The 27,971-nt window shown below is 51.7% G+C and overlaps 2 protein-coding genes across 3 annotated transcripts in view; both read right to left on the reverse strand.

The window, feature by feature from the left end:
* The window catches only part of LOC117004228 (probable phospholipid-transporting ATPase IIA), a 48,677-nt gene extending 45,030 nt beyond the window's left edge, over positions 1 to 3,647 (reverse strand). The window contains exon 1 of the mRNA XM_033074846.1: positions 3,556 to 3,647. Within this exon, the coding sequence (XP_032930737.1) occupies positions 3,556 to 3,623 (68 nt within the window). The 5' untranslated portion in view covers positions 3,624 to 3,647. The remainder of the gene's footprint in view (positions 1 to 3,555) is intronic.
* An 8,421-nt stretch (positions 3,648 to 12,068) lies between these two features.
* On the reverse strand, positions 12,069 to 26,223 carry SALL4 (spalt like transcription factor 4). Of its 2 annotated transcripts, none has more exons than XM_033075346.1 (4): positions 26,106 to 26,223; positions 16,115 to 18,640; positions 15,290 to 15,597; positions 12,069 to 14,241 (listed from the first exon to the last, which is right to left on the reverse strand). In XM_033075346.1, the coding sequence occupies exons 1-4, from the start codon at positions 26,173 to 26,175 to the stop codon at positions 13,831 to 13,833; spliced, it is 3,315 nt and encodes a 1,104-aa protein (XP_032931237.1). In that variant the 5' UTR covers positions 26,176 to 26,223; the 3' UTR covers positions 12,069 to 13,830. The 2 variants fall into 2 exon arrangements, with proteins under 2 accessions (XP_032931237.1, XP_032931238.1); XM_033075347.1 differs by lacking the exon at positions 26,106 to 26,223 and adding an exon at positions 25,469 to 25,529.
* Between the last annotated feature and the right edge of the window lie 1,748 nt (positions 26,224 to 27,971).

The following is a 27,971-nucleotide window of genomic DNA, read 5'->3' on the forward strand; positions in this document are numbered from 1 at the left end:
GTTTGTGCAATACTGAGGTAGCATTTGTCAAATTAGTGCTGAAGTTCACTGACATACTTAGTCACTTCTAAACCAAACCCTTTTCTCAGATTGTTTCTGTGGCCCTCATGGGCTGAGCTTGGCACCTTTAACACACAAACCAACCCCACGTGGCATTATTCCAAAAGCAGGGGACAAATTTTCAATGGCTAAAGAAGCCAGAGCCATGCACAACCACCTCACCCTTCTACACACCTGCACATGAGCCACCCCCTGTGAAACGTTCTGGAAGATTCCTGCTGCAGGCTGTGCAGCTGGATGGCTCTGGAAGGGAGCAGGAGAGCTGCAATTCCTGCAGCCTGGCTGTGGGAAGGCAGCCCAGCCCCAGCCCTGCACGTGCCAAGGCACACCCACACTGGCACACCGAGGGCAGGAGCTGCCCTGGCTCTCTGTTGACTCTGAAATGGAATTTGCCATTTCAAACAGAGCCAGAGTACACAGGCAGCACAATGGCACAGCCTCTTCAAGGGTTCCTGTAAAGCTCCTCCTTCCCTGCCTCATTCCCTCTCCATCCCCTGCAGCTCTGCACCGAGGCCTTTCCCACAGCAGCAGCACGAGCACAGCAGTGTGCTGCTGCACAGGGAGCCTTGCAGGACTGAGCAGTGACACCAGCAGCTATTTAGGGGAACACTCTGTCATGTGCTGAGCAGAGCACCCAGGGTACTCCAGGAACCTGCAGCTCCCTCCCTGGCTGAACTGGGCCGTGGGGAGCTCAGAGTCACTCCCATCCCATCCCTATTCCCATCCCCATCCCCTATTCCCATCCCCATCCCCATTCCCATCCCCATCCCTATTCCTATTCCCATCCCTATTCCCATCCCCATCCCCTGTTCCCATCCCCATCCCCTGTTCCCATCCCCATCCCTATTCCCATCCCCATCCCCTATTCCCATCCCCATCCCCTATTCCCATCCCCATCCCTATTCCCATCCCATCCCTATTCCCATCCCATCCCTATTCCCATCCCCATCCCCTATTCCCATCCCCATCCCCTATTCCCATCCCCATCCCCTATTCCCATCCCCATCCCCTATTCCCATCCCCATCCCCTATTCCCATCCCCATCCCCTATTCCCATCCCCATCCCCTATTCCCATCCCCATCCCCTATTCCCATCCCCATCCCCTATTCCCATCCCCATCCCCTATTCCCATCCCCATCCCCTATTCCCATCCCCATCCCCTATTCCCATCCCCATCCCCTATTCCCATCCCCATCCCCTATTCCCATCCCCATCCCCTATTCCCATCCCCATCCCCTATTCCCATCCCCATCCCCTATTCCCATCCCCATCCCCTATTCCCATCCCCATCCCCTATTCCCATCCCCATCCCCATCCCCTATTCCCATTTCCCATTTCCATTTCCCATCCCATCCACGCTGCAGCTCATCCCCCCGCCCTCCTCACTGGCACAGCTCTCACAGTGATTCCCAGCGTGTACAAAGCCTCAGGATGAACAGGGCTGGATTCAAGGCACACAGCACAGGAATTCAGAGATCAGCCTTTGATGGGAGCAAGAAGAGCCACACTGAACTTGTGCTCAGGAGCAGATCCCCACTTCTCCCACTGGGTTCATCAGCACGTGGCTCCTCTCCAGCCCAGATGAGCTGGCTGAGCCATCGCTCATCTCAAGGCTACTGAGCCAGTTCCTCCCTGGCTTCCTGGCAAAGCATGCCAGAGGCTGAGGATGATGAAAGGCTTGCAGGATGGCACCTGCCCTACAGGTGAAATAGGCATTTCTCACTTTTATTTTAACAGAAACAAAGATTTCTACAGTCATTCATAACCAGAAATCTAATCTGCTCCCCACTCCAGAAGATCACACCAACAAAAATCTGTCTGAAAATTCACCCCACTGGTGGGGAGCCCCCACAGCAGAAATCAGCTGGGGCCATGGTAAAGTGAAGCCCATCAACACTTGCTTATCCTGGTTTTCATAAGCATGGAGGAACATAAATTGGATGGCTTCTGTTTGGGTTTTTCCTCAGGGAACAGAAGAAAGGAGGCCTTGATTATGGTTGAGGATTCCCAGGACTCTGTTCTGGCTGTGACACCAGGGACCCTTCACTTGCTGGATGATTTCTTCTGTGGTTTAGATTGGCTTTGCTATCCATCACTTGATCAAACACCAAGTGATCACATCACTGAAACAAGGGCTCCTCATGTGTGACAAATCCCACCCCCAAACAATTACTGCACCAAACAGAAACCCCAAATCCAATTTATTTCAACTGCTATTGAGTAAAAACCCCAGGCAAGCTTCCTTCCCGTGCTGCTGGAGTGTTTTGCTGCCAGGGGAAAGCCTCTCTGTGGCTGCTAATCAGGCAGGATCCCCAGGCAATGAACCATAGCCTGGGTTAGCTGAGGGCAGGTTCTGCTAGCAGCACTAACCACATCCAACACCCGAGAGGCTCTTGCTGGAGATTACAGAACTCCAGGAAAAGAAACCATTCGAGCAGCTTGGAGAAATTTCCCGGGCCTCCACCTCTCCCTGTCTTCAATCACGTCACCACACGCAAGGCCGTGGTGGCTGCACCTTGTGCCACTCGCTCAGTGATGTGTGTGACACGGGCAGGGGCATTACTGCTGCATCACACACACCTGGGCACCAGAAACAACGTGCCAACGAGGAACAAATCCGAATAAACAGTGCTGAATAAACTGTACAGCAACATCAGTTACAGGACTCTGAACACAAACCACCAACCAGAAACAACAAGGCAAACGTGTATTCCCCCTTCTTCTAACACTGAAGATTTCCTTCAATATTTTGGTTTATTTTGCCAACATCACTCGCCACATTTAAAAATCCCAAATTCTCCAGGGACGGATGAAAGGCTGTGATAACTGACAGCCAGGTGACTCGGATACCACGCACACCCTGCTGTGTGCAAACCAACCTGTCTGCACAGTGGCGCAATTCCATCATGGAAGAACATCGGAAAACCATTTTTCCCATTTAACTCCCTGCACGGGAATACCGCTATGAACACATCCATATACATCCTTTAGGGACGCATCGCTCACTCGGGCTGCGGCAACACGGCTCGCAGGGATATTGTGTTTCTGTGCGGATACAGTTAATGGGAGCCGGGCCTTTGTTACACACGCCATGGATGCTCTGCGCTCTTCCGCAGCCACGGCACAGGGATGGAGAGCGCGGCCGTGCGACACGGCGGGGATGGATGGTGACAAGCAGGAGCCGGGCGGGGACACGGCCGAGGGGACACGGCGGAGGGGACACGGACACGGCCGCTCCGGGCGCTGCTGCCCCGCCGTGCCCGCGGCTCCGGCGCTCAAGGCGGCCGGGCCGAGCCGCTCCCGGCCGGGGCTGTCCCCGCTCGGGCTGTCCCCGCTCCCCGCCCGGATCCTGCCCTGCGCCGGGCGTGCCGCGGCAATGGCGTCAGGAACAACCTGTCAGCCTGCCTGCCTGCCTCCTCCTCCTCATCATCCTCATCCTCCTCCTCCTGCCCGGCCGCCCCCGCCCCGCGCACCCCGAGCACAGCCCCGCTCACCCTCCGCGGTGCTTGCTGTCCATGCGCTTCTTCTGCCGGACGGGCTGCAGGGGGATGTTGTCGGTCATGGCCGCGGCTGTGGGGCGGAGCGGAGCGGGGGATGCGCTGCCGGCAGCGCCCAGCCCGGCCCAGCCCAGCCCAGCCCAGCCCAGCCCGGCCGCCGCCGTCTGGCGGCACCGCCGAGGGGCCGGCCCGGAGCCGCCGCTGCCAGCACGCAGGTGCCGCGTCCGCTCCGCCCGGCGCTCCGCCTCCGGCTGGACCCGACACCGGGAACCGGGCAGCACCGGGCACCGCCTCCGGCTGGACCCGACACTGGGCAGCACCGGGTACCGCCTCCGGCTGGACCCGACACAGGGCAGTACCGGGTACTGGGTACCGCCTCCGGCTGGACCCGACACCGGGAACCGGGTACCGCCTCCGGCTGGACGGGCACTGGGTACCGGGCAGTACCGGGCACCGCCTCCGGCTGGACCCGACAGCGGGCAGTACCGCACTGGGCACCGCCACACCGGGCTGCCAGTGATGCCAGTGATGCTCCACCGGCACCTGGCGGCTCCACAGGGTCGGGTGGCGTCGGGCCCGCTCCGCCCCAAACCGGGCAGGGCAGATCTGCCCCACCCCGCCCTGCCCCACCCTTCCCAGCCCCACCCTGCCCCACCCTCAGCCGTCTCCTGCTCTCCCTCCACCCCATCCTGCCCTTTCTCTCCCCGCGCTCGTTTCCCGTCTCTCGCAGCCTCAGCTGAGCCCTCCTGTCCTTCCCCTCCTGCCCCCAGCTCGCCCCGCTGTGCTCTGCCTCCCTCCGAGCTCCCTCCTCTCCATCCCACCCGCCTCACAGGGCTGGGTTTTGGTGCTGCCTCTGCTCGCTCCCTTCTTGCTCTGTCACCTTCACCCGCTGCTCTCAACGCCCGTTTCTGGATCCAAATTCTGATGTCCTCTGCAAATTTAGGCACAAATTGCTCCAGCATTTTTGTTTCTGATTTCAGGCATCTCATTGCACACTATGGATTGCACCAGCACAAAACCTGCAACTGTCATTTAATGTTTTTCCATGCTGTTGAAGCAGAGTCATCCTGACATTTTGCAATGAGGACATTTCAGCAAGACAAGGAAGAGTTACACCAATTTCAGTACTGAGTCTGTTTACACAGATATTTCCAATGCCATCCCAACTTGGGCTGTCTTATTACAAAAACTGTTTGTAGGATTGATTTTTAGGCTGTATTTCAATTAAGTAATACCATGTTTTAATTTCTTATTTCCCAGTCTACTGTTCCTACCCCCTCATGGAGACAATTGAAATAGAAACAGAAATCCCTTCTCCCACAAACACTTCAGCTCACAAAACATATTTGCTCTATTTTTTCTCATATTCTACATCTGGGGTTTTTTTATATGAAAGGATATGATGCTAGAATTCACTGCAAATTATAATTTAGTAAAAGGACCGACTGGAGAACCTAAACAGGACCTTGTACTTGACCAGAAGTCCACACAAAAGTCACACCACTGCCACAAAGCCACTGCCCTAACGCTGTACAGGCTGAAATGCCAGTCTGAGCCTCCAGCCTTGATTAAAATAAAACTTAACAAATCCCATTTTCATTTGCTTTGATGTGAAAGTGGCGCTGGTTTGAAAACACCCAACATTCTTTTAAGCACACCACATTTTAGCCCTTGATACCTTTGTGATCAGACAGAACTTTATCACATCCCTCCTTCTCATGGAGCAGCTGAAATTCCTCCATGTCATTCCTGCCCAATTCAACATCCAAGAACCTGGGAGGGGGAAGCACTGAGTGTTGTGGGGTGACTCAGTCCCAAAATCCCAAAGGAGGAGCGAAGGGATGCCCTGCAGCCTGCAGACTCAGCACCTGAGCAGCCAAACAAATGCTCAAAGCCTCCCTTAGGGGTGCTCTGATTTTCTGCCTTGTACTGAGACACTTCTGATTTTTAGTTAGAAAATCTCCAGTCAGAAAATCTAGATCTGGAGGATCTAGACCAGGCTGCAGCCCAATGCACTGAACCCACTCCTTGACATATTTGTGACATTAATATTTGCTTTGCAGGAAGGAATTCACTTGTGACCTCAGCACTCCCAGCAGGTACGAGCTCTCCTGCTTTCCAAGCCTTTGATTTTCATCCTCCCATTGAGAAGGAATGCCCAAGGGAAAACCTCCAACCTCAGTCTGAGAAGTTAGAATTGCTAAATCAAATGAAAAAACAGATTTTGTTTTTTTCTGATGCCACTGGCTTGCTTTGATGCTCTGTTTTTGCAAGCACAGAACTTGGGACTCACAAAGGAGCCCTGCAAGCTCCAGAATTTACTGCACCACTGCTGATTAAAAGGAGCTGAGATACTTTCCAGAATATTAAATCATTATCTATGTTTTGGTTTTTTTTGTCCAGGGCCCCACTGATCCTCAAACACAGCCAGGTCTCTCAGCTCCACTGACCAAAGAACAAGTAAGTAAATTGTATTTTGGGGGTCTGCCCGTACTCCTTCAAGTCCTGCTGCCAGTTTCCCACTCAAACAATGGATTGGTGTTCTGACATTGCATTTGCAAATTGTACTCATTGCCCATTTAGCACAATATGCTATAAATTTTCTTCCATTATAGTTTTGCTACTAAATAAATAATCAGGCTTTTTATGCAGAGGACTATTTTTTTTCCTGATGAACACACAGGAAATTAATAATAATTATATCCTGTTTCACTTCTTATAAACTGAAAGATTAATTCAATTTTGGAACTACTTTTGGGTTTATTTTTTTTCCCCTGAGTGTCAAAATATAGGGAATTCTGACATCTAAGGAGTTGGCTCACACTAAAGGTGTGTGACTGGCTGAACAAAATGTTTATAATTCCACAGGCAGCCCGAGTCATGCCATTATTCTTGTACCTGTTATTATCTGATTCCATAAGTGCATGTTTTACAAACACCAGGGTGCACCCTCTTTGTCTGGAAGCACAGCCCGTTGAATGTGGGATTTCAGCTTTGTTCCAGGGCTGTGTTTGCAGCTGCCCCGTTTGGAAGGGAGGCAGGGGAAAGGCTTTGGTTGCCAAGGGCAAACCTGCAGCTCTTGGCTCCTACACTGGGAAAATTCACAGAATTCTCAGGGCTGGAAGAGACCTCCGAGATCATCGAGTCCAACCCAGCCCTGACACCTCAACTAACCCAGTGCCACATCCAGGCTTTTTTAAACACATCAGGGATGGTGACTCCACCTTCCCAGGCAGACCATTCCAGTGCTTTATCACCCTTCTGTGAAAAACTTCTTCCTAATATCCAACCTGTATCTCCCCTTGCACAGCCTGAGCCTGTGTGCTCTGGTTCTGTCAGTGCTGCCTGGTGATCCTGCCCAGGGCCAGGCAGAGGGGGGTTAGGTGCTGTGGAACATCACTGTTCCTCAAACAGCACCAGAACAGGCCTGGACTGTGGCATTGCACCCCTCAAAATCAGAGCCAGCCTGCCAAAAACACCCAGTCCTGGACATGGAGCCACTGAGAGCCAGGGAAGCAGAACCTGAGCTGGGACAGCAGAACCTGGGCTGGGACAGCAGAACCTGAGCTGGGACAGCACAGCCCTGAGCTGGGATGGCAGAACCCTGAGCTGGGACTGCAGAACCTGAGCTGGGACAGCAGAACCCCAAACTGGGACAGCACAGCCCCATGGGGGACAGCAGAACCTGAGCTGGGACAGCACAGCCCTGAGCTGGGACAGCAGAACCTGAGCTGGGACAGCAGAACCCCAAACTGGGACAGCACAGCCCCATGGGGGACAGCAGAACCCCGAGCTGGGACAGCAGAACCCCAAACTGGGAAAGCACAGCCCCATGGGGGACAGCAGAACCTGAGCTGGGACAGCACAGCCCTGAGCTGGGATGGCAGAACCCCAAACTGGGACAGCAGAACCCTGAGCTGGGACAGCAGAACCTGATCTGGGACAGCAGAACCCCAAGCTGGGACAGCACAGCCCCAAACTGGGACAGCACAGCCCCATGGGGGACAGCAGAACCCCAACCTGGGACAGCACAGCCCCAAGCACCAGCACGCTGGGATCGTGCTCCAAGTGCCCTCAGCTCCACGGGCTGCATTCACCTTGGAAGTTTATGTGGGAGAAGGCTGAGCTCAGACAAGAGCAGAGCACTGAATTGTGGAGTTAAACACTCCCAGCTCGTGGGGCACTGTTAACACCTGCAGCTCGGGGCTGCACGCATGGCTTTGATATTATTTTTGCTTTTGACAAGTGGGCGATAGCGGATATCCTTTAAGCCCATATTTAATGAAGCCCTCCATAAATCCATCAACACTTGCTAAGGGAAACTACAATAAAGCTCCCACTGCCACGGGCTCTGCTGTGCAGGGAACATTTGGCATCCTCATAATGAAGTTTCAGAGCAGACACTGCTCACGCTGCTCTGAGGAAGTGCAGTCTTTGTGTAGGATCTTTTTCTTCCTCGCATAATTATATGTTGTGGATCAAGAAGAAAACAACCCTTTAGCACCTAATTTTTAAAGCCATAATAGTCAAACTGTCGTTCAGCTAGGACAGCTGTCAGCTTAAGGAATGAAGAAAGAAAAAGGCTTTCTAGACAAATAAACTCCCACTTGCATTTTATGTTTGTATTTTGTTAGTTCTTGAAATGATCTGGCTATTTGATGTTCTATTCTGTGAATTCTTGCCATATTGTTTTTGTGTTACACCTCCTGTGAGTGTGATAAAAAAATACAAAGTTGTAATCTGAAAATATTTGTTACACATTTTATATGCGCAGCTTTTACAAAAAGTAAAAACCAAAATCCCTATATAATGTAGTTATTTTGTCATTTAAGGCTGGAAGAACTGAGGGGGAAACAGAAGAATAAGTAATGAAGGAATTTGATGTTTTTGAAATCTAGACTTTGGGACTTCAGAGGGGTGGAGTACTTTTTAATGCATACAGAAATTTAGGCACCCTGAGGCAGCAAACCACCTGAGTGTGTGCTGAACTTTAAGGACCTAAGTAATCAAACTGGTTTCGTGGGAAAGAAAACCAAAACAGTGTGTCAAAAAAAAAAAAATTAAAAAGTTATGTTTGGTATTCTGAACATCTAGACTGCACGGAGACAAATTTTTCTAAAACAAACTTTGCCAAGTGGATGGACAGGACTCTGAAGGGCTGCAAAGGCAGCCCAGGGAAGCTGATTTACAAACAGCCTCTGTCAGCATGCACAGCACTGCAAAGGCTGGGAGCACCTGGGGACAGCAGGGGAACAGAAGATTCCAGGGCTGATTCTGTGTTACAACGCTGAGAACACAGGTTAATTGTCGTTCTTCTCCCCAGACATTCCTCCTGCTCACAACACGCCCTGGTTTGTGTTCCTGGCCCTCAGATTGCCATGAGTTCACAAACTGAGTGCTTTGGCTCAGCTCAGTTCTGTTCCCTTCCTGGAAAGGGTGGCCAGGCTTGGGCAGGGGCTGGAAGGTTTGGATCCCCATCCAAGGAAGGGCTGGATGTGGCACTCAGTGCTGGGACAAGATAAATACACATATCTATTTAATAGCACTAGAGATTGTGAATTTACTGGACTTAAGGTTTTAGTTTTTTTTAGAGAGACACTTACCCAAATGTTTGGTCATGGGTGGATTTTACCCAAACCAAGTATGGAATAAGGCCCACAATGAGCTCCACCTGTTCTCATTCTGACTTGAGACTTCACTTTCTGCACCAAGTAATTGAGTCAGGGAAGCGAATCCTTGGCTTGTGAAATGTGGCAATCAGATATGTTAATAGAGGAGTTTAAAGGAGAGTGATGCTGCCAGAGAGTGGCTGGGAAGTCCAGCACAAAATCACTTCTAACAGGCATTAACAAACAAGCTTTCCAATAAACCAGACAGCAATCAGAACATTGCAAAAAGCACAGCCCTTTACATGCAGTGAACTGAGAGTGCACAAACCAGGAGCTGTGATAACAGAACAGATAGCCTGGTAATGGGCTCCAGGAGGGGGGAATTGCTGGTTCTTTCTGTGCCTCTGAGCTGTTTCCTGTCCTGCTGTGGCTGTGCAGTGCCAGGAGCTTTTCTAGGTCAGTGGTGAATGTGAGCTGAAGTCAAACACGTGAGCCCAGCCCGGCCAGCAGGCAAGGGCAGCCTGAGAGAGCCCTCTGGGCTGAGCACAGCACAGAAAAGCACCAGGAGAGCCTGGGCTGGGAGCACGAACCTCTTGGGATCACACAGACCCAGGACAGCTTTCTGCTGCACTGGGGTTTTGCAGACAGAAATGATCACTGCCCCAAACTCCAGACTGCAAACCCTGCAAGGGTTGGCCTTCAACAACAACAACAAAAAGATAATTAGTGTAATACTCATCTCTTTTCCTTTGTTTCAGCCCCTCTCTGCCACCCCATCTGCTCAAGCACCTTTTCCCTGTGCTGATCCCAGCTCCATGGTCACTTCCCTTTGCTCCAAGCTGTATTTGCCAACCCCACTGCCAGGCAAATCAGCTCCCTGAGCTCAGCTGCTAATCCACAACTGTCAAATTCCTTCCTCAAAGTTCCCATCAACTTTTGGGGAGCCTTTGAACAGAAAGGGCAGGTTAAAATACATCTTGAGGTAATACATTAAAGCAGGTTTTTTTTGCTTTAAGGTTTCCAGGTTGCTGTTCAGGTTTTTTTGCTTTAAGCAATGCAACGTTGAAGTTCAAATTTAACATTTTAAGCAAGCCAGATTTTACCTTAACTCATGCAAGCACATATGCTATTTACACAGCAGCAAAGCCTGTGTGTGAGGGGCAAGGTAAGCAATAAACACGAGCAGGAAACTCCTCCAGGCAAGGGGAGAGGCTGATGAGCAGAGACAGAGCACACACTGAGCTCTCTGCTCCATCAGCTCCTGACTCACACCAGAAATGCCACACGACAATCAGCTGTCTCTCCATTGTTCAGATGCAACTGTAGATGTTGGTGGAGGCTGAGCACGTTTGCCACTGTGGGGAGTTCACCTCACTGCCTTCCTGCAGGCGTGGGTTCAGCTCTCCCAGGTAATCCCCAGCCCTGTTTGCACACACCTGCAGCAGGAGCAGCTCCTGCTGTGGGGACAGCTCAGAGAGCTCCTGTTATCCAGGTGTTGTGGAGACCAGCTCAGAGAGCTCCTGTCATCCAGGTGCTGTGGAGACCAGCTCAGAGAGCTCCTCACTGTTATCCAGATGTTGGGGGGACCAGCTCAGAGAGCTCCTCCCTGTTATCCAGATGTTGGGGGGACCAGCTCAGAGAGCTCCTCCCTGTTATCCAGATGTTGGGGGGACCAGCTCAGAGAGCTCCTACCTGTTATCCAGGTGTTGTGGGGACAGCTCAGCTTCTCACTGTCATCCAGGTGTTGTGGGGACAGCTCAGATAGCTCCTCCCTGGTATCCAGGTGTTGTGGGGACAGCTCAGCTTCTCACTGTCATCCAGGTGTTGTGGGGACAGCTCAGAGAGCTCCTCCCTGTTATCCAGATGTTGGGGGGACCAGCTCAGAGAGCTCCTCCCTGTCATCCAGGTATTGTGGAGACCAGCTCAGAGAGCTCCTCCCTGTTATCCAGGTGTTGTGGGGACAGCTCAGAGTTCCTCCCTGTCATCCAGATGTTGTGGGGACCAGCTCAGAGAGCTCCTCCCTGTTATCCAGATGTTGTGGGGACCAGCTCAGAGAGCTCCTCCCTGTCATCCAGGTATTGTGGAGACCAGCTCAGAGAGCTCCTCCCTGTCATCCAGGTGCTTGGGAACATCCAGGACCTGCTGGCAGCAGCTCAGCCAGGGCTCTTGTCCTGCTCCAGCCTGGAGCTGCCTTGGCTGGCACAGCTTTGGGCACAGCCAGTGCCCACCTTGGAAGGGACAGAGCTTCCCAAACCTCAGATCTGTCCTTCCTTCAGAGCTTGGGGGCAGAAACAAGAAAACAACTGTTTGCTTTCTGCCTTTCTTTGCACTGCCAAGGACTGAGCAAGGAGCACCACGAGCAGGCAGCTCTGATGTTGGAAAGATGCAATTTTAGGGCTCCCTGGTTCTGCACCCCTTTTCCTCCTCTGTTACCTCCCAAGGGCAAAATGCAGTTGCTGGTTTATGTTGCAAGAACCAGGATCTCAGCACTTTTCCATTTTATCAGGGCTGTTCTCAGAACTGTTTTTCTTTGCTCTTTAGGGGAAATTATTTATCCCTTTTCTATGCAGCCAGCATCTTCAGGCACTGGCAATTTGACAACCTAGTATTTTATTTTTTCCCTTTGTAGGATGATCACAGTACAAAAATGATTGCACATATTCTTGTCATCTCATTCTAGTGTGGAAATCAACATCCCTGGCACAACCCAACCCCAGCTGTTGCTGAGGGATGGATCTCAGACTCCTCCACTCCTTGCTAACTCCTGTTGCTCTAAGCAATGAACTAAAGCCTGAGCAGTTCCTGGATTTCAGGTCCCTGCAGTGAAGCAGCATGCTGCCTCTTGAACTTGCTCTTCAGGAGACAAAAACCTTTTTAACCAGAAAAAAGTTAAGCACCAAGTGTGAAAAAGCCATCCCAAAATTTATTCTCAAAAATGTCAACAGAAATGCATCAGTAGATACTCAAAACTACAGAACTCTTAGAAGTCATACATTCACAATGTAGAAACGTGACAATTGGGATGCCTTTTGCGTGGTCTACGTAACAATATCCATTTTACAGTGTAAACAGGTACTGGTATGTTCTCACCCACAAGTCCAGCAGGAAAGGCACAACTCGGCATACAGAGATCATAAGCAAGAATCAGGTGCAACAACATCACACAAACTTTTGGTAATCTGCATTTTTGGGGCCTTCCACAACAGAGACTGGACTTGAAGATTTCCTGCAGTCACCAGCCAGGTTTCCTTCCCCCCTCCAGTCCTTCCACACCAGATGCTCCCTTTGCAGCCTGGTTCAGATCCCATTACACTTCCAGTTCCAGCAGGCGTTCGAGGAATAGTGAAAGGTCAGTCCAGCAACTCCTCAGGTGCTTCCACTAATAATACATCAGGTTTTGGTTTCACATAGTGCATGGAAGCATCTGCTCGAATCTCAGTCATTACAGTGGTCATTATTAGAAAAAATAGACACTACAACTACAAAAGGAAAAAATGAGGTAGATAACTTAGAATCCAGATGACTATCCCAGCAACCTTCATAAACACACATGGATCATTAATTAAATTCTGGTGGAGTGCAAGCTCACAGACCACCAAAAAAACCTTAATGACCAGAGTAGGAATGCCATCCAAAAACCCACAAAACATTTAACCTAAGCATGAATACTTCATATTTAAATACAGGTTTACATAGACTGATCTCCTAAATTACCCAAACAAAAAAAATAAAATAAAAACAAAAAGTCTCTTGCTAAGGAAACCAGTTCCCATGGCAAATTGCAACAGTCACCTGAGATTCCTTGCAGAGCTTTTTGACCTGACTTCCCAAGGCAAGTCTTCCCTTTCAAGAGGAAATAAAACAAAACAAAAGTATATACACATACCCACCCATGCTTGTTTGGGGCTCTTGTATTGAAATAAAACATCTAGGAAAAACTGCACATCTTTGGAAGCAGGAATTTTGGCACTATAACTTGAAGGACTGTCCTAGTAAGTAGTAGCATTAAATAAGCAGCAGTCAACAAACAAAGAATTCATTACTTAGGAGCAATGACTAAAGAAAAAACAGCAACTTGCTTTTCATAGAACTTCTGAGGCAAAAAACCAAAGGAATTAAAAAAAAAAAACAAAAACAAAACTTTGTCGTTTTTATAGCCATTATAAAGAAAAAGTACATTCAGAAACCACGCAGAGCCAAAAATCCAAACAGAAAAATTCTAAGAGGGTGGCAGACATTCTAGGATATTTACCCGCATTAATAGTTTCCATTTCTCATCAGTAAATAGAAGCTTTTCCATCGACAGTAGGTTGTTTCCACTCTATTCAAAACCCCCATTATCACTCTAAACAAAGAGGTAAATATTCTAACCTTTGGAATTTCAAGTTGTAGAAACTTCTGTAAGGCTTGTACACGTTAAAGTCACACGCAAGAACTACTTTGCAAGACCCGCATCTTTCCAAATAGAAGGAAATCCTATTCTTTATTAATTACTATTTGCAAAGCAATATCATGATTGTACTCTGGGCAACTCTTACAAAGACAACCATAAAATCATTTGCACGTCAATAGGAAAATAGGAGGCCGAAGTGGAATCTCTTAAAAATATATGTTTGTGTCTATATATATTTGTTCTTTCTGTAGGTCAACTCCTCTCGAGTCTTTAGCTAACGGCGATTTTGTTCTCCTCCAGGAAGAGAGGGAACTGGTGTTTTGGCACACTGTCTGCAGCAGCACCAGCAGCCTTCTCCGTGTCAGAGGCGGCAGCCTGGGCTGTGTCCACCTTGGAGGCTGGGGCAGAGTTCAGGGGGGAGCCCCCGGGCACAGGCACGGGCAGGGCCCCGCTCTGGATCACCGAGATCTCGTTGTTCTTCACGGCCAGCCCGTTGCTGAGCACGGCCGCGTACTGGCTCCACACGGCGGGGTCGATGCTCACCGAGGGGGCCACCATCTCCTTGGGGAACATCTCTGACACCTTCTTGGGGTCATTGCCCAGCAGAGCCATGGGGTTATCGATGGACAGGCGCCTGCCCCGCCTGGCTGAGTTGTTCCACATGTGGGTTCCTACGTGGACCTTATGGAGAGGGGGGAAAGCATTAATTAATTAAGGGAATCATTAATGCTGCAGCTCTTTCATGGTGGACCCAAAGTCTGCTTTGCTCAGCCCAAAGAAGTCAGGCTTGCTCTGTCTGTATTCAGGTAAGTATTTAAGCTGGGTGGTTCTTGTCAGAGTTCCCCTCCTGGCACAGTCACTCCACTGCCTGACATCACCAGGGCTCTCTGCAGCTGGCTGCTAGAGGGCTGGCAGGACTGTGTTTTACACTTGGAATAAATGGTGTTGGCAAACACACCCTTTTCCCTGCCCAAAACAGAAGCCACATTATCTGCTGAAAACAGACCACACTGAAAAAAACACTGGGTAATGCAAAAAAGCCAAAAAGTTTGACAGAGAGGTTCATTTAAGCTGAAATCTTCCACACCACATTCTGCTGGTGCTTCCAGCAAGGTGCTGCTCACACACTGCAGAGGATTTTCTCTCTCCATCAGCATTTACACAAGAGGATTGAAGAGCCTGGAGAGGTTCTCACAGGGAAGGAGAAGCCTCTGTGCAAGTGAGGGAGCTGAGTCCCTCACAGGGCAAATGGATTCATCTGGCAGAAGGACAGACTCACAGCACTTCAGTATGAGCTTAGACACAATCCCCAAGCACTTTGTGCCATCTCAGGATTATCCCAGTTTATCCCTCCTCATCTCACAGAATTCCAAGCAGCGCAGTGTAATGCATTTACTCAGCAGGCAGCATCTTGTAGCAGTCTATGAAATGCTTCTGTCCTGACACATCCAAATCCAAATTGAAAAAGAAAGCAATCTGCTTACTGAGGGCTAAGCCTTCCCTTCCATCCCAAAAGGAAAGTCAAGGACAGCAGCAAAGACCTGAGGGTGATCTCAGTAACACACAAAAAACTGTGTGAACAAACTCAGGAAGGAGACAGGAGTGGAAAGTAAGTACTGGAGGAGCTAAAAGAAAATCAGTGCTGCCTCAAAAGCAGGCCAAATATTAGAAACATCCATCTCTAGTCTTTATTCCACAAAGAATGGAGATGACAGCAGACAGGACCCACCTTCAGGTTCCCTTTGGTGGTGAAGGCTCTCCCACAGATGGTGCAGGCAAAGGGCTTCTCCCCGGTGTGGGTGCGCTCGTGGATCTGCAGGGCGCTGGCGGAGGAGAAGTTCTTGCCGCAGGTAGTGCAGATGTGCTGTTTGGCAGGACGGCAGAACTTGGGCCGTGGCACCAGCAGAGGGGCCACCCCAGGGGACAGAGCTGGGGGCCCAATGAAGTGGCCAGTGCTGAGGGGACGATCGCTGGGCAGCTCCATCTTGATCAGGGCTGGTGGGGCTCTGACAAAGGCGGCTGGGATACTGCTCCGACCTGGAAAACGAGCCAAGGTCACGCTTAGCCCAGCCTAATTCTGCAGAGCCCACCACACTTCCTAGCATACCCCAAAACAAATCAGATCATCCCTGGGTTTGCTGGTGAGCTTATGAGGCAGAAAGTCTTTAAGGTCAAATTTAGATCAACCTTAACCTCAGCGCTAGAGCCTGAAAACCCCACAAACTGTTTCAGGATTTCCATGTCACACTCTTGGGATAAGTAGTCTCCCCTTAAAACACAAATTTCAATTTTAAAGAGCTATAAGGAGATATCAAGCGAGCCCATGAAATACAGCAAGGGCACAGTCTAGTTAAATTTTAAGGAGATGACAGCACTCCAGCCCTTTGAATTTTGGGCCTGACTTAGTCAGGAAAACTTTACAGGACCTATGCCCTCATCCAAACACAGGAGCAGGAAGAGGGGAAAGCCGAGGAAGTTTGGTTTCCTGTTGGTCCTTTTAGGATTGATTTCCTCCTGCCCCACCCCAAATCCCTGCCAGCATTTTTATACTCACCATACTCTCCATTTGCAAAGTGGAGCCCAGGCTCTTCCTTGATGACCTTGCGACCGATATTGCCGTAGGTTAAATCCAGAGCTCCAACCACCCCTTCCACCTCCACAGGAGCGCTCTCAGCGCCCTCTGATTTACTCCCCGTGCCCGAATCCTCTTGGGTGAAGGCAGGAGACTTGGACCTGACGCTCTCAGCCTGGCTGTTGGCCGGGGACGGCGCCTGCAGGGACGCGGCCTCGGAGGCGGCGGGGCTCCGGCCGTTCTGGTAGTCGGCATCTCCCAGCACCGAGGACGAGTCGTTGGTCAGGCCATCGCTCTCTGCCGAGCCGTTGTCGCTGGATTTGAGACTGCTCTGCCGCTGCAAGTTCAGCGAGGAGGCGACAATCTTCATCTGGCTCTCCAGCGCCGGAACCCCGGAGAAGGCGGCGGCCGCGGCGGGCGACTCTGATTGTGCATCAAACGGAGTGGGAGGTTTGGAGGAGCTCCCGGGGCCGTCCTGAGAGTCCATGTCATCCTCCACATCGATGCTTTCCACCACGCCCTCCGGGCGCCCGAGCTCTCCGTTCTTGTCGGGCAGGGCGGGCTCGGGCTCGGCGCTGTCGCAGGGCGGCTCCGGCATTGGCGTGTTGGGGATCTGCCCGCCCATGTGCATGCGGATGTGCTGCTGCAGCACCACGGCGTTTGTAAACTTCTTCTGGCAAATGGGGCACGAATGCTGCATCTTCAAAGGCGTGTTGGCCCGGTGCACACCATAGTGAGTTTTAAGGTTCCCTTTAGTGGAGAAGGCACGGCCACAGATCTTGCACTTGAACGGCCTCTCCCCGGTGTGGGTGCGGTAATGCATTTTGAGCGAGCTCTGGCAGCTCAGCACTCTGTGACAGATCAGGCACTCGTTGGGGTCCGCAGTGGATTTGTCAATGTTTTCAACCAGCTGCTGGAGCTTTGATGTCTCCGAGCCTTGCTCGTTTGACCCACTTACGTGGAAGATGCTCACGCTGCAGGCAGCTTGCGGTGAGCTCAAGCTCTGCTCCGTTCCCGACTCGTGACCGACCGCCCCCGACGAGGAGGAGCCACCCTCGCTCTCGGGAGAGGGCCTGGACTGCAGCTCGCTGGAGAAGGCGCCAGGCAGAGACTCCTTGATGCCTGCCAGGCTGGAGATGGTCTGAGGTGCGCTGGTGGCCGCAGAGGTAGGCAGAGTTGTTAGGAGAGGTTTGCTGTCCACAATCAGGTTGGACTCATCCAGTGGCACAGACATCCCATATGGGATTCCAGTGCTGGTAGGAACATTGTCCAGGTGCTCAGGAACTGGGTAAGGATTCATCTTGATGTGGGGGTACTTGTCTTTGTGACGCTGGAAATGCACTTTGAGGTTTCCTTTGGTCGTGAAGCGGTTCCCACAGATGTTACATTTGTAGGGTCGTTCCCCGGTGTGGGAGCGGAGGTGGATCTGCAGGGCACTGTCGTTGCCAAAGACCTTCCCACAGAACTTGCACTTGTGTTTGAAGAAGGGCTCCTCTGCGTTCGGCTTGCTTTCAGACACGCTGATGTTGGGGGGTTTCCCCTTCCCCTTCTTGGAGGAATCCATCACGGACGAGACCGACAGCGGGTTCTGGAAGATGACCGAGCCGGAGGACTGAGGTAGCAAAGGATTTGGGAACTGAGAGATGGAGCCGGGGAGGCCTCGGCTCCCGTCTGGCTTCAGGGGGAAGGAGGAGGAGAGCCCAGCAGCCAGCGAGCTGGCAGCTGCAATGCCAGTGTTAGAATGAGGTAGTTTTCCTTGCTTCAAGGATTCCAGTGATAGGCTCTGGCTTCCAGCCTTCTGTCCGATCAGCGCCACGGCAGCCGAGAGCTGCTGGGACATGTGAGCCCCCAGAGCCTTGAGCGGGTCGGCGGCGGCCGCGATGGAGGGGTGCAGGGCGTGGGGAGCCATCATGGCAATCTGGATGCGGATCTGCTCCGTCAGCTGGATCTGCTGCAGCTGCTGCTGCTGCAGGCACACCAGCTGCTCCAGGATCATGGGGATGGCGTTGAAGCCGGCCGCCGAGGAGGAGATGGCGTCGGACGTGCGCTGGTTCACGGCCACCTTGGTGCCGCGGATGGTCTGCAGGGTCACGTTAGTGTTGGGTACTTTGGGTTTTGGTAGATAGCTCAGGCTGGGAGCTGCAGCGGTCAGGGGGGGTTCTATTTTAAGGTACATTCCTCCTACAGGTTCAGCATCCATTTTTCCTTCTCTCTTTTCCAGGGAGCCAGCGCAGCCCTTGGCCTGAAGGTCCTTGCGCGTCCTGTCCATGCGCTCGCTCGGGAAGGCGCCCAGAGAAGCCTCGGAGAAGCTCTCGGGGGGCACTGTCCCCTCACTGTCATTCATGATTAGAACAGGCGGATTTTTAGTGCAATTTTTCTTATGCTCAAGGAATTCGGAGAGAACAAAGAATTCTGCACAGCATTTCTCACAGATTTTGGTTTCCTCCGTGCGGCACCTTTTGGAACTCATTTCACCATCTCTATCACCTGGGACGTCTTGTGGACTCCCTTAAAATAAAAGAAAGTCACATTATTAATTGCTAGATTTAGACCAAGCATTCACCATTAAGATCACCAGCTCCACTGAACTGCAAATTAAAGATACAATAATCAAGTTTGCAGATCAATCTGAAGTTCTGCTCTTTGTTTTGATGCCAATTCCTTCACAACCCCAAACAAATCTGCATCTCAGTTCAGTTTACAAGAAAACACATGTTATAAAAGGACTCTCACAAATCTCAGTTAAGAGATTTATCCCAAACCCCTTTACACAGGTAATATACCCCACATATCTGCGAGGCAGCACCTGCAACAGCTTAAAAGGAGCACGAGGACAGAGGAACATTAAAGCACTGAGCAAAACACCACACAAATTACTTGCTGTTTGCACTTCAGGTTCTAATTCTTTGTTACCTATCTCTCAGAAACTCGTAAAAGGTCATTAACACGGAATTTTGAGCAATTTTTACTGTACCAATCTAAATGACTTTCACTTTGCCATTATGAAAGTAATTACAATCCGAGGGCTGACAAGAGCAAAGCAAGGCCAATATCAGTTCTTAAATCCTCCAAAAGCAAACACACCCCAAAATAATCTCACATAGACACAGTAGCAATGACATGATTAAATTCTGAAACTTGACGCTCCAGTATGAGCCTGCATTGATACTTATGATTATTAAAAATAATACAAGTAACGAGTTTTGCCTGCAGAAGTGCACCAGGGCATTTCCGATCTTGGCAGGAGGCCTCGTTCAGCAGCACCCACAACTCACCCACTTTTGGGAAGGGGCAAGGAAAGCCAAGCTGGGCTCCAGGTTCACTCCTGCCCTTCCACCACCAGCACCCCACAGCTCACACTGAGCAGAATGTGCATGTGGCCAAAAAAAAAAAAATTCGGGGAAATATCTGAACTGGAAGAGGTTAAGAGAAATGATAACCAAAACAGGATGTTTTTGTTCAGCCTTGCCATCCTTCAAACAACAAAGTCAGGGCCTGCTCGAGGCGGGGCAGAGCTCAGGGCAGGAGGGAAAACTGAAAACTTCCCAGGGAGGGGAAGAGGGAAGGGCTCAGCAGCTGGAACATCCTGGAGCTGTGATTTATCCATTTTGGTGGAGGCAGTGAGGTCACCTCACCCAGCCCCAGTGGGCACTGGAATGGTGCCACTCGCCCACCGTGCCCAGTCCCACTCACCTGGCCAGGTGAGGCCAGGTCTGCAGGCTCAGGAGCCTCCTGAGGCTTTGCTTTGTGCAAATGTCACCATTCCAGGTGACAACTCAGACATCACTGTGCTAGAGGGGGGTGTAAAACCGCTCTGAGGGAGGATATTGCAAACTTTGCTGAATGCACACAGTGCCCTTGTTGAGGTAAGAAATTACAAACTTCGACTGTTTCATGTTGCGTGGCATGAAGTGGATGTGGAAGTTTACTTTTAAAAATAAACACTTGATCAATTACAAAAATGTGCAAGTATAGAGGCCACTCTGCTGGGATCTGCAGAGCAATAAATCCAAACCTGCACAAGTCCTTGAACGGGGAGGACAGGAGCTCTCAGCACTGCTGTGATCAAAAATGTTTGGATGCCTCCTACCTAAAGAGGGAGAATTAAACACTTCCCCTTCAGCCCAAACAACTCCTGTAAGTGAAAGAAACAAGCAGCACACATTTCCCATCCCAAATATCATTAAAGTGATGTCTCTAAAACTAATTTAACTCTAAAACCACACAGAAGTCCAGCCCACAGACAAGTACAACTACTACACGATTCAGAACCTGGTCAGAGTCAACCCGGATCAAGAATAGATTATTTTAAACTTGTTTTGCATGAGTCTGAGCAGATATATTTGGAAAGAAGGTACCTGGGTTAAAAAAAAGACAATAAACTTCCAGAACCACTCTACACTGACTTGAGAGATCTTCGACTGCTTTCCTATTTCATAAAATATGCTAAAACACGAAAATCTCTTTTCCAAATCTTTAAGTGTTTGGGGCTTTCCCAGTCCCATCTCCCAGGCAGAACGACACTGTTTCCACATAGTGAAATATTAAAAAATAGCCTCAGCTTTTACTTTTTCCAGTGGCACAGAAATGTCTGCACCAAACACCACTGCCCACCCCCAAGGAGATATTCCAGGATAATGTCTAGACAAGTCCTCAAACTTTAACTGCTTCAAAGCATCTGATCATTTATCTCCTTTCCCTTGATAATACTTCTTATTTTTCTACTTCTACGCTGATAAGATCACAGTGCCCCTTTCCCAATCTCCAGCACAGCCCACGCTCCTCATTTTCATTATTCTGAGGAACTCTGATCACTTTTCTGGCTCTAAGCAGCAGTTACCATCTCAGAGAAAGAAACTCCTGTAAAGTGAAGGTCCCTGCGCTGGGCAGAGAGAAGTTGGCAGCCCTGCCCTATCACATATTTTAATTTCTCTGACAGTGAAGCGTTAGTTTGGGACTCTGAATAAATTCAATTCAGAACTCGCTGCACAACAAATAGGGAAGTTATGCATTATTTTCCCGTTTACCTTAAAGAAAGAGTTTCAGATAGTCACAAATAGGACGTTATTTTACAGTAGCTGGGATAACAAAGAAGCAATTGAATGTTTCTGTAAAAACCAAACAGCTTCTGTGAAAAATCACGGTGATGTGGAACCACCTCCTGTCCCCAGCCCTAGGGCTGCAGTCAGAGCACCCAGCCCAGCCCTGGGCACCGAATTAAATAAAGGCCCGAACTCGGATTCCAGTGCCAAGACTCTGCCCCCACTGCACCAGGACTTCCCCAGGACTGCCCTGCCACAACAATTCCCTGTGCACTTCGCTTAACCCTCTCCCAAGGCTTCCCAGGGACAGCACTTCTGCCGTGGTTTTTTTATCTCCCCACCCCCGAATTTCAGGAATGTTATCTCTCAGCATCTCGTTATCCAATAAGTTAGAAGAATGCAGTAAACCCAGCAGGGGGGTTAGATTGAATCACTGGCAAATGGATGGATAAAATCCACTATTGTGTAGGACAAGGCGGTCATCGACAAGGAAGGCTGATAAAATCCACACCGCTCGAATTTTTTTTTTTTTTTAAGGAAAACAGTAAAAGGATGAAGTAAATCTGGTTTGATGTGATCTCGACAGAGGTGCTGCTGGCCTACCACTCATCGAAACCATTAGCGACATTTTTTCTCAACTTTATTTCACTTGAAACAAAACTCAAGCTTTCCCACCCACTTTATTTTATTCCGCTTTAATACCTTTGGTGAGCTTACTTACCCCACAGCCTACATTTGACCAACTACTTCTACATTAAGGTTAACAAAACCACGCTCTTCCCTGGTTTAAATTAACTCCTGGAGGATTGATGAACAGCCTGCACTGCCCTCCTGGACACGAACCCTCTGCCACCAGATCCCAAACCCTCTGCCACCAAGGTCCCCAAAGCCCCTCTGCCCCCAGGGTCCCACTCCTCGGTGCTTTTCTGCTGCTCCCAGCTGCAAATCCAGCACTCCCAAAAATTCTCAACCGCCCCGAATCGCCCTTTTCCCACTCTCAAACACCATTTAACGCATTCTAACTAGGACAAAAATCACTTTCTTAAGTAAAACGCACGAGTGACAACTTACAGAGATATTCCAAAGGCCTCGATGCTTTCTACTCTGAATTTATCGGCCGCGTTTTTGTACCCAACAAGGAGGCACAAACGCGTTACACCCACACTCAGCATTTCACGTGCTTACAGCAGCCTCTCTCAAGGCTTTAATTATTTTGTTAACTACCTACTAATCCACCCTTTGGCCCAGCCACAACTTCAAGAGACATTCAGCCGGACACAGAACGAACCACAGCGAACAAGCGGTTGGGAAAAGCGAAATAAGCGCTGAAAGTCGGGGGGAAGCGGGGAGCAGAGGGGCAGAGCCCCGAGGGCACAGCCCTGCTCCGGAGGAGCTGAGACCCCCGGGAAGGGCTCGGAACCCCCAAACAGAGCAAGGGGGGGCTCGGAATCCCCGGGAAGGGTTCGGAACCCCCAAATGGAGCAAGGGGGACTCGGAACCCCCCAGACCCCGGGGCAAAGGTGGGGGGCTCGGAACCGCCGGGGCAAAGAGGGCTCGGAATTCCCCAAAAGAGGCAAAGTGGGCTCGGAACCTCTCAGCCCCTGGGGCAAAGGGGGGCTCGGAACCCCCCAACCGAAGCAAGGGGGACTCGGAACCTCTCAGCCTCCGGGGCAAAGAGGGCTCGGAAGCCCCCAAAAGAGGCAAAGGGGGCTCGGAACCTCTCAGCACCCCCCAGGCCAAAGGGAGGACTCGGAACCCCCAGCTCCCGGGGCAAAGAGGACTCGGAACCTCTCCCAACAGGGGGAAAGGGGGCTCGGAACTTCTCAGCCCCCCGGGCCAAAGGGAGGGCTCGGAATCTCTGAGCCCCAACGGGCCCAAGGGAGGGCTCGGAACCTCTCAGCCCCCGGGGCAAAGAGGGCTCGGAATTCCCCAAAAGAGGCAAAGGGAGCTCAGAACCTCTGAGCCCCCCAGGCCCAAGGGAGGGCTCAGAACCTCTCAGCCCCCTCCGGGCCCACGGGAGCGCTCTCAGCCCCCGGGGAGCGGCGCTCGCCGCCCGGAGCTGCCGGGGCCGGTCGGTGGAGGGCACTCACGGCCCACGCTCCGGCCCCACCGGAGCCACCGCCACCCCGGGCGGGGCCACCGCCACCCCGGCACCCACCTGAGCTGCCAGCATCCCCCGCATCACCACCCGCGGATCCGCAGCCTGGGCTGTCGCTGCTGCCGGCCCCGAGCCCCCCGCCCCGGCCGGCCCTACCTGGCCCGGAGCACACTTAACACTCGCACGGTGTTTAAGAGCGAGCTAAACGGCACAAACCCCGCTGCCAAGGTCAACTGCATGAGAGTCCTAATTGTGAGCCTGACATCAACTTACCACCCACAGCAAGCAGGAGGAGGCAAAGGTTAGAGCAGCAGCTCTGTCAAAACGTCACATCGCCGCCGAGCCCGAAAGGGCTCCATCCCCGCTATGAATATAATGTTTCACTCACGTAAAAGGGAAAACAAGCCGGGCATCCCCCCCGATCCCCTCTCTCCCCCTTCCCAGGGATGCAGCACCCCGGGCATGGCAGGGATGCTCCGCACCCCGGGCCGGACCAACCAGACCCCGACAGCAGCTTCGGGCAAACCAAATCAAACCTAAGATAAACCACCACAAACTTGGGCTTTCCTTCTTCAGCCTTGTCCAACATACCTCTCCAGCGCACGAATGGGAGATATAACTGAAGCAAAGCTACGCTAATTTTACCTTGATTTAAAAAAAAAAAAAAAAAAGTTGCAGTTTGATACTGTATTTTTAAGAATGAATCCGATTTTTAATGGCAGCAATCCGGCACAATAGGCATTTTCAAGCCCTTTGTGGAAATGCTAATTTTCAGTATGTAGCATTATTCCCCTGTGACCACCTGCTGATTTTTTGACCTGTTAATGGATCCCCAGGTTCGCGGGACACTTTAACCCGCTGCATTGTTCACAGAGGTGGGTCCCAAATCGCTTTGCGGAAAAAAAGGGAATACTTGCAAAAAAGGAGATAAGGGCTTGATTTTATTATTACGATTACGTGTATATCCTCGCTAATGCCCCAGACAAATCCCTGCGGAATTTCGACTTTGTTATGCAGCTTCATCACTTATTATTTACGGGCACACCTGGAGCGGGGAATATCAAGACTCTTTGGGAGATTGGCGGGCGGTCCAGGGTTGTATTTGGGAGAGCGGAGATCCCGCAGGCCGGGGCTCAGTGCAGGACCTGCCCCGACCCCCCAAACCCACAGCATCCCCCGAGCAGCAGGATCCCCACATCCTCCCCAGGTGCCCCGGGCTGGGAGGCCGCTCAGGGCTCTCGGAGGGATTTCATCCAGGGTTTGGTTGTTAAAATCCAGAATGGGATGGGGAGGGAGGAAAAAAAAAAAAAAAAAAAAAAAAAAAGCACGAACAACAATAACAAAAAAAAAAAAAAAAAAAAAAAAGCAGCTGGCCATTGCCCCGGAGAGCGCGGTGTGGAGCGATCCTCCCTCCCTCCCTCCGCACGCCTCCCCCGCCCCACGGCCGCATCAGGAGTGATTAACCCTTTTGTTTCAGCGCGGGGCCGGAGGTGCCTTTCCAGCAGCGGGCAGAGATTTACATGTGGAAACATCACCTCCATCCCCCAACCTAACCATATGCACAAAGGAAAACAGTCATGCATTAAACATGGGATTTATTGCCTTCTGGCCAGCATGCTGTTTCTTAAGTCACCATTAACCGGACCCAACAATTGCACATTTCGACTCAAAGAAGAGAAGGGGGAGGAGAAAAAAAAAAAAAAATTAAAGAGCCCGAACCTCCTGCGGGCTGGGAATAAGCAGCTCCCGTAACGTGCACGGGTTTTGATCACTTCTAGGCACGGAAACAAAACCAGTCCCAAAAGAACCCAAAGAAAGTTCTTGGGGGGCACACGGAAACATTCGGGCACTAGAACCACAACAACTCCGAGCAGACGCTGCCCAGCCGGGCCGGGCCGTGCCGTGCCCTCCTCCCGCCGCATTCCGGGCTGGGGACGGGCACAGCGAGCCGCCAGCCCCGGCAGGATGCTGCTCCGCTAGCCCGGGCCAGCCCCGCTCCCGTGGGGCCACCAGCGAGCCAGTGCCCCCTCCGCCCTTCCCTGCACGCCCAGCTCCGGCTGCTTTTCCAAGGGTTTCTCCTTTTCCCGCAGCTCGGCCGGGAATGCGAGCTCCCCAAAGCCGGGAAGCGATCGGCGGTGGCCGGGTCCCCCACGCTGCCCAAATACAAAGCGCTCCGCACACCTCGTATTAGCTCACCGGAGTTATTTTAGGAAGTCGGAAATCAAAGATGGCTGGAGGTCAAGCTACAAAAGGTCCAGGGCGATTGTGATCTCCAACAAAAATAGTCCGAGCGTGGAGGTTTTCTCCCCCGTTTTTTTTTTTTTTCTTTTCTTTTAAAAAGCCCCACAAAAATTCTCACCTAACTCGCGACAAAGTGCTAATAAGCACACCGAGGAAGCGCAGCCCGGGCCATTTCCTACCGCTCCGAAGTTATCTGCGATTCCTGGCTCTGCTCCCCCAGCCCTTCACCCCGGTGCCCCCAAATCCCCCCGGGGTCCCTCGCACGCGGCCGCGGCCCCCGCGGGTCCCGGCGGAGGCTCCGCGGGCACCGGGGGCACCGCGGGGCGCTCGGGGCATCGCGGGGCGAGCGCTGCGCTCCGCAGCCGCCCAAAAACTGAACCCCCCCAAAAAAATAACCCGGAGCCCCATCCATGGCTCGCGGGGGAGTTCAACCCCCCCCCCACACCAAATTAAAAAAAAAAAAAAGAAAAAGAAAAAAAAGCAGAGCCGAGAGCCGGCTCGTGGGGGGAAAGGAGCGGGGGGTGAAGCACGAGGGTGGAAAAAGCCCCCCGGGAAGCGCCCCCCGCAGCAGCCGAGCCCCCTCCGCGCTCACCACTTGCAGCATCTGGGGGCTGCTCCTCGGAGTTGATGTGCTGGGGCTTCGCCTGCTTCCGTCGCGACATGGTGCACCAGCATCGGGAGCGTGCAATAGTAGCAATTATTTTCCTCTTCACAACAAATTCCTGGAGTTGGGAAATTTGGGCGGAATGCGCATGTCAGAGTAATTATGATTATCAATAATGCATTGCGATTTATCATGGGTCCCTGACGGCTGATTGGCCTGAGTCCAAGGGCTCACAGATTATTCAAATCAGCCCCATTGATCCGCGCAGCGGGGCACGCTGGGCCATGTAGTCCCCGAGCCCGGCCCGCCCCGGCGGGCGACAAAGGCGTGCGAGCCCCGGGCCACCTCCCCGGGCTGCGGGGGGGCACGGCCACCTCCCCCGCTAAACAAACAGCACAGCCCGCACACCGACAGCGCCTTGCTGCCTCACCTGTGCCGTGCTTCAGTCCCCCCCGCTGTCCCCAAACCCCGCACAATGCCCGCTCCCCCTTTGTGGCTCGCCAAGGTGGCAAAGGGAACTCACCGAGAGCCGCGAGGGGCAAACCCCGCCGTGGGGTGGGCGATGGAGGGGCTTTAAAAGCGGATGCAGACCGTAATTAGGTTGGTTTGGTTCAGCTGTTTGAAGACTTTAAAAGTCTCATTTTCTGGGAGGCTGAGCCGGTAGTATTTTTAACAGCGAGTACCAACGCGATGCACGTGAAGGCTCGTGTGAAAAAAGTCGGAGCAGCAGCGCTTTGAGTGCTTTCCCACACTGAGCTGACTGCGTTAATGCAGAGTGGGAGAATTTTCATCTTTGCTCCCCTTTTCGGCTGTTGGGTTCCATGGGAACGTGAGCCACGGGTAGATCTGCCCCCGGGTGGCCCCCGGCGCTGGGTGGCACATTGGGGACAGTCCTGGTGGCTGGAGGTGACTGCAGGACCCGGCTCAGCTGAGCCCAGGACTAAACTGAGCTGAGCTGTGAAACCCCCGAGTGCCACAGCAGAGTCACCCCGAGCCCTCCATCCCCACTGAAAACAGACGGATCTCGCATAAAGCAAAAATGAGGATCCTTGGATGGATTGGAGATGTGGACTGCAAAATCTTTGTGATTGATTCCTTTTTGATTTTTTTTTTAATTTAATGTGGAACAACACACATACCCAAGTCTGTCTATGAAAAATGAAGTGGTTTGCAGGAAAGCACTGGAGAGAGATTGCTTTGATGGAGAGATGGTTCAGTTGATTTGGAGGGGAGGACGCGGGGTGAGGGCTCAGCAGGATCAGGTTCACACTCGGTGTGCACTTGCCATGGCATTCATCAGCAAACAGTCGAGCAGGGTCTGTGCCTCAGTTTCCTGCCTGTGCCCAGCTGCAGAGCTGAGAAACATCCAGCCCAGGTTTTGGGGGTTCACAAGGTGCTGCAGAGTGGAAAACCCAAATGTGACCCGAGGTGATGGGCAGGTTCAGAAGGTGCTGCAGAGTGGAAAACCCAAATGTGACCCGAGGTGATGGGCAGGTTCAGAAGGTGCTGCAGAGTGGAAAACCCAAATGTGACCAGAGGTGATGGGCAGGTTCAGAAGGTGCTGCAGAGTGGAAAATCAACTCTGACCCGAGGTGATGGGCAGGTTCAGAAGGTGCTGCAGAGTGGAAAACCCAAATGTGACCCGAGGTGATGGGCAGGTTCAGAAGGTGCTGCAGAGTGGAAAACCCAACTCTGACAGCAGGGAGGAAGCCGTGGCACCTCAGGCAGCCTCACAAGTGCCACAGGACATTGCACAACAGCACAGGCTCATTTCACCTGGTTCTCCACTGGCACTTCTACCCTGCAAAACCCCCGGGGGCTGTACAACATCTGCTCTGCACTAAAATTTGTGCT

Source organism: Catharus ustulatus, chromosome 17 (genome assembly GCF_009819885.2).
Source record: "Catharus ustulatus isolate bCatUst1 chromosome 17, bCatUst1.pri.v2, whole genome shotgun sequence".
In the NCBI taxonomy this organism is placed as follows: Eukaryota; Metazoa; Chordata; class Aves; order Passeriformes; family Turdidae; genus Catharus; species Catharus ustulatus.

Bases quoted from the DNA above. Each gene is read 5' to 3' on its own strand.
- SALL4 (XM_033075346.1), bottom strand. From the start codon at position 26,175: ATGTCGCGACGGAAGCAGGCGAAGCCCCAGCACATCAACTCCGAGGAG. The intron at 18,641-26,105 runs GTGAGCGCGGAG...TTTTATTTTAAG, and splicing joins GCCCCCAGATGCTGCAAGTG to GGAGTCCACAAGACGTCCCA. The intron at 15,598-16,114 runs GTGAGTATAAAA...CTCGTTTTCCAG, and splicing joins CTTTGCAAATGGAGAGTATG to GTCGGAGCAGTATCCCAGCC.